The sequence below is a fragment of the Chaetura pelagica genome, unplaced genomic scaffold (assembly GCF_000747805.2).
Source record: "Chaetura pelagica isolate M959 unplaced genomic scaffold, ChaPel_1.0 scaffold118, whole genome shotgun sequence".
Taxonomy (NCBI): domain Eukaryota; kingdom Metazoa; phylum Chordata; class Aves; order Apodiformes; family Apodidae; genus Chaetura; species Chaetura pelagica.
In genome coordinates this window covers 123,831-129,920 of record NW_009954408.1, presented here as the reverse complement: position 1 = coordinate 129,920, position 6,090 = coordinate 123,831, and the positions used below count along the sequence as shown (strand labels likewise).

At 50.1% G+C, this 6,090-nt stretch overlaps 1 protein-coding gene across 1 annotated transcript in view; it reads right to left on the bottom strand.

Moving 5' to 3' along the window:
- FOXO3 (forkhead box O3) overlaps positions 1-3,177 on the bottom strand; it is a 105,274-nt gene extending 102,097 nt beyond the window's left edge. Inside the window, exons 1-4 of the mRNA XM_010004350.1 lie at positions 3,109-3,177; positions 2,738-2,804; positions 965-1,161; positions 786-898 (exon numbers count right to left, since the gene is read on the bottom strand). Coding sequence (XP_010002652.1) covers positions 786-898; positions 965-1,161; positions 2,738-2,804; positions 3,109-3,177 — 446 coding nt within the window. The remainder of the gene's footprint in view (positions 1-785; positions 899-964; positions 1,162-2,737; positions 2,805-3,108) is intronic.
- Between the last annotated feature and the right edge of the window lie 2,913 nt (positions 3,178-6,090).

Here is a 6,090-nt window from a genome sequence, read left to right as displayed (position 1 = left end):
TAATAAATCCTTTTTCTCGCAGGGAAAAAAAAAAAGCAAACAGAACGGGAACAAATCAAATCGCCGGTCTTCCAACAGGTCCAGAAGCTTTAAGCCCTCCCTAGGGCTGCCACAGAGAATAGGTTTTGTTCCAGCATCAACATCACATTCATAACCTCCTTGCTCCTGCTGCTGCCATCTTGACAGTTTCCCCCCCCCATTCCCTCAAGTCATTTAAAACAGCGCAGACGAGGAAGGAAGGGGGGGGCCCCTTGGGGGGGGGGGGGAAGGAAGAGAATCTCCAGCCACCTCCAGCACCGGCAGAAATCGAGATCCGAATTCACGGGAGGAGGAGGAAGAGGAGGAAGAAGCAGCGCTGCTGCATGGCTCCTGCTGCTGCTCCTGCGCCTTCCGCTCCGCGGAGCCTTCCCTTTTAAAGGCGAAGGAGGGGAAAGCGACCGAGCGCCCGCTCCCTCTGCGAGCAGCCGGCGAGAGGCAAGAGATCCGCCCGAGCAGCCTGTCACCCTCCTCGCCGCCGACTTCCACATCCCTCCTCCTCCCTCCCTCCCTCCTAACAACCGCGGGCAGCAACACAAAGTTATAGACACACGCAGGGAGCCTCAACCTAACCGCACGGCACGGCACGGCCCGCCCAGGGGCGGAGGGAGGGCTGGAACGGCGATGGGGCCGCCCCGACGGGGCGGGAGCTGCGGAGCGGGCCGGGATGTGCGGGATGTGGAGCTGCCGGGGCTGGAGAGGATGCGGGGACCCCGGTGGACAGGGTCTTGGATGTCTTCTCTTCTTGCCTGCGGAGCTGCATCTCCTCCGAGCCGCCGCGGCTGCGGGAAGAGCTCAGGGCTCTGGGAGAGCGCGGTGGCTCTTTTGCAAAGGTTGCATTAGCCCAGGCTCTCTGCCCTCGCTAGAGGCAAAACCAGACGCAACCCTCTTAGCGTTTCCACACCTCCTGTCTCTCTGTCAGGCCCACCTGGGCAGGAAGGAGCTGCAGCTTCAGCCCTCGCTGCCTGGACTTCACCCTCACTGCCTGGAGTTCGGTGGGGGAACAGCGCCCTGTTTCTTTTCCGACTCGTTTCCGGTGGTGCTGAGTGACTGGTGCACGAGTTACTCTGCTAAACTTGGAATCTGGAGTCCGGTTCAATCGTTTTTTGCAAGCCTTCCTTCCACCTGCAGGTGATAGAGGAGCATGTTCAGACATGTCCAGCAGGGAATGGCATCCCGCTGCGCTTCCTCCTCAAGGAGCTCACTTGAAGACATAGTTAATTATGGGTTGGATAAAGGGGTGACCCACAAAGCCAAGGAACATAAAGCTATTCATACAGATATAGTTATAAATACAGAGCAACGTGGATGGATCAGTTCTCACCTGGCCTTGGATCAACCTAAGCTAAGGGAGTAGGCTGAGTACAAGAGAAGTGTTGTCTCTGATACCAGAGACACCTGCATGTCTTGAGAGGCAGGTGTGCTTCTGAAGCATCACTGTGTAGAATCAGCAACTGAAATTATTCCTGGTTTGTTTCCTGTGTATAGACAAGCCATGAGATTTGAAAACCACTCAGTGTGATTGGAAAACAGCAAGGCCCTGATCCTGCATGCCTTGCACACCCTGCTAAGTAAGGGCCAAGGCCCTCAGGGTCTGGTTAGGTTTCCAATTCAGGCAGCACTCAAGTTAGGAATAGTTCAGCATGATTTTATTACAAGGGACAGCATTTCAGCACGCATGCAATTAATCCTCAGTTATCTAAATATAGTAGGGGACACTGAATTAATCAGAATGAATGCAGGTTCGAGGAATGGAAATAATTTTCACTGCAGCTCCATTTTGGGTCACAACATTGTGTGCCCTGCCCTGGTTTTGGTGTAACGTGGCCCCTCGTGGGAATGCAAGGCAGCTCAAAAAGACACCAGCTACTCTGCAATTGTGATACTGGCATTCATGGGTATGATTTAGCAGTTGGTAGGGGAGGAGAAGGACTGCAGCAGCAGTGAAGAGGCAGGAGCCAAGATCAGACAAAGCCATGCAGGGTAAGATGTGTAGCCCAGCACTGTGTCTCTGAGGAGCCTCTCTACTTGTGGCTTTCAGCTGTTAGCCAGACAAGGCCAGCTGCAAAGCTGGGACTGACACTCAACCCCTTCCCAAAACCTCCTACTGCTTGTGGCTGATTTTGACCAGTGCAGAAACCTCCTTGTGGAGCACTTCCTCGTGTCCCGAGGAAAAATGCAGCACTTTGACCTTGGGCTGGATTACAAGCTGCAAATCTACTCCTAAATTATATTATCATCCTCATTTATTTCTTTAATTGGCATTGCATTACTCCACAGGCATTGCCATTAGGTCTCATTGTACTGGGTGAAGGCCCTGCACGTGGTAAAAAATGCTCCACTCCCTGGCAGAATTGCAGTCTAAGTCAGGCAGGCCAGGGCGGGAGAAAGGAAATAAGTAAGTAGTAACCCTATTAAAGAGATGATGGACGGAGGCACCAAGCAATTACATGACTCTGCTGAGGTCATACAGGAAGCTCATGTCAGAACTGAGGAATAAAACTAGATCTCCTGAGTGCCCTGGGCCTCCCCTGCAAGATCATCTGCCCTCTTCAGCACTCACTGGTGCTCAAGAGCCTTTATCACACAAGTCGTGTTACCCGTTCTCCACAGATTCACACAGGACCTGTGTGCCCATGATATTGCAGCTTAGGGGCAGGATTAAAATCATGGTTTAATTGTTCCTGCACGTTTTACTCACCAAACGTGCACAAAGAAAACAGAAAGACAGGGGAGTGCTTCTTACTGCTGGTCTGTGGCTGGGCCCGCTGAAATAAGTAGAAAAACTGATCAAAATTGAATCTAAAGCCTGCACGATTTCCAGTCTCTTCCTTTAAGTACTTTAATGCCCCAAGGGTGGGATTTTCAAAAAGGCTCCGTTTATGGGAGTTTTATCACTGGCTTCAACAGGAGTAGAGTTAGGCCAGCCCCGAGGCCATTTGGAAGCCTCGCTCGCTGTGCCTGCTTTGGCTGCCAGGGTTTCAGGGCAGTGCTGCATCTTCCTCTGCAGCTCCTGTTATCTGCTGTCCCCACTCAAGTTCATACAGAGACAAGATGTACCTGTCACAGTACCTGATTACATGGGTGTGACGGGGTCACGGTGTGCAGCTCTGAGTTGTCTCTGTGGCTGATCTCAGCCATAGGTGGATTTTTGTGTTGAGACCAGCTCTTCTCAGCTTCTAGGTTCAGCTTCAGCAGACTACCTTCAGCTCAGCCTTCATTCTTATCCTTCCATTTTGTTGATTCAGAGCATCAGCTTCCTGTAAGATAAGGGTGGCAGCCCAGATGTGATCACCCCCTTCATTCTGCCATAACCTACATCCTCCTGGGCTGGGAGCTAGAGAAGTGCCAGTCACGTTTCTGGCCTCACTGCTCTTACACAAATTTCTTACTGCAGAAGCATGGTTGGAACTAAAGTTGCACATGGGGTGGGGGAACCTGGAACTTCTCATCATCATTACATCATTATAGAAATCGATTGTTGATGTACAGGGTGGGACTGATGAGATGATTAAGGGACTGGAGTATCTACCATACAAGGAAAGGCTGAGAGACCTGGGCCTGTTTAGCCTGGAGGCAACTGTGCAGGCATCTCATCAATGCTTATAAATATCTACAGGGGTTGTCAGGAGGGACCAGACTCTTCTCAGTGGTGTCCAGTGACAGGACAAAGAGCAATGGGCACAAACTGGAGCACAGGAGGTTTAACCTGAATATGAGGAAACATTTCTTGACTCTGAAGCTCTGGAACAGGCTGCCCAGAGAGGTTGTGGAGTCTCCTTCTCTGGAGACATTCAAAACCCATCTGGACGTGTTACCTGTGTGATCTGCTCTAGCATTGATGTTGAACTAGATGATCTCCAGAGGTGCTTTCCAACCCTGACCACCCTGTGATGCCGTGTGAAGTGCACTGCCGCTCCGTAAAACCATCTTCTCTTGCAGTTACATTAAACAATGGTTTCCTTGTCCTTGTGGACTTCACACAGGTGCAGGACGGGTTGTTCTGTCAGCCACCTGCAGCCTGGTCTCTGGGAGGTGTGGATCCACCTGCAACAACCCTGCCTACCCCTCCCACCCACCCTGGGAGAGAACGGCTCCCTTGGTGGGTTTTTTGTTCTTCCTGCAGGTGCTTCAAACACAGGCTGGGCAAAGGACAGTCGTTTTTGTGGCTGGTTCAGAGCAACCTGGGTGCTGATTAGGAAATAATAAAATAATAATTTAAAAAAAGGTCATCTATAAGCCAGCCAACTTCCTACTTTGAGACTTGAACCTTTCTGCCCAATTTGGCTGAAAAGTGGCTAATGGGTTCCACAGTTGCTCAGGAGAGACTGGCTGACTGACAGACACAGAGCAAGGGTCCAAACTGTGCCATGGAGACACGAAGGGTTTGCCAAAGATGGCTACAGAGTCCTGGCTATAAAATTTTCCTCAAAGTGATGAACAGCAGTTTAAAGATCAATTGAAGTTGGACTTCAGCCTGTGGACTGGCTGACTGACTGCTGGAAAGGAGGGAGGAGAAGGGAAGGAAGAGAAGTGCAGTAGGAGAAGGAAATTGTGACTTTACTACTGCAGAGAACTCTTTCCTCAAGTCACCTGGACAATTTTGGGATGGAACCCTAAGGCTGAAAGCATTCAGCTCCACGCATACCTAAACCCAAGCACCACAGCTGAGGAATTCTGGACCCATTTCTGCTCTGGGTGAAGTATAGGGACTACAGTCATGCACATGGATCACCATACTGGAAGAAACAATATCTACAATGAAACCTCAAAAAAAACCTTTGTCAAGTAAAGAGCTGTGAAGCTGAAGAAGTGGGATCAGCCCTACAGCTTCAAACTGTCATTAAAGTGGCCTCACCTCTGCTGAAGCTGCATTGTCAAGGCCCACTAAAAAGCTGCACCTTGCAGGCCGAGAAAGACTCTCAGCTTCTCCTGGACAGAAGTTCTAGGTTTCTAACAGCATTTCATACATTAAATAACAGCCACAAATTGCAGGGCATAGTGGTGTTGCCAGCTCTCTTAGCTGTATTTGTGAGTCCTGCAATACTGGTGTTTTCCTGAGATCCCTGTTCTTAAAGTCCCATTAAGGGAGCATCTCAGCATCCATTTTAAGCTAACAGCCAAGTTCCTGATGTGCCATGGATGTGACCCAAGTATACTTCCAGGGCCAGAAAGAAAGTAAGGGGGGGGGAAAAAACCACCCTAATTGCATATTTAAAAACCTTTTTGAACCTGATTTTAAAGTTGACATTACACTAATCAAAACGCTTGCATCATCATTTTTGATGACTTGGTAATACATGCAATTATTGAGTTGATACCATTAGGGCGAGATGAGTCAAACCTGCTAAGATCTGGCAAGAAACCCTGCCTTTTTATTTTTCTTTAAATTTAACCTATATATAGCATGACAGGATTTAATCTTCACAACACGAGGGAACACTTAGTTGTCTCCCCTTGCCTCCTTCTCTGCCCCACCAGGACAGCTCCACGGACCTCTCTGATGTCTGTAAAGACAGATTGACTGACTGACAGACAGACAAGACTGACTGACAGACAGACAAGACTGACAGACAGACAGACAGACAGTGCTCTGGCTGGTCCGAGCAGCCAAACGCCGTTCTCCCTGGTCACTGACTAGTTGTGCAAGGCGGGCATGTCACTTAACCCGTCCCCCCGGTTACCTCATACGGGCTTAATTATACCCACTTATCGCTTAACTACTCCATTATTATAACTTAACACCTTCCTTTGCCCACACGACTGGAGGACCCGCAGCAGGGTTGGTTACCTCAGTGAGGTTGGTTACCTCAGGGTTGGTTACCTCGGTGGGGTTGGTTACCTCAGGGGGGGTTGGTTACCTCAGGGAGGGTTGGTTACCTCAAGGTTGGTTACCTCGGTGGGGTTGGTTACCTCAGGGAGGGTTGGTTACCTCAAGGTTGGTTACCTCGGTGGGGTTGGTTACCTCAGGGAGGGTTGGTTACCTCAAGGTTGGTTACCTCGGTGGGGTTGGTTACCTCAGGGAGGGTTGGTTACCTCAAGGTTGGTTACCTC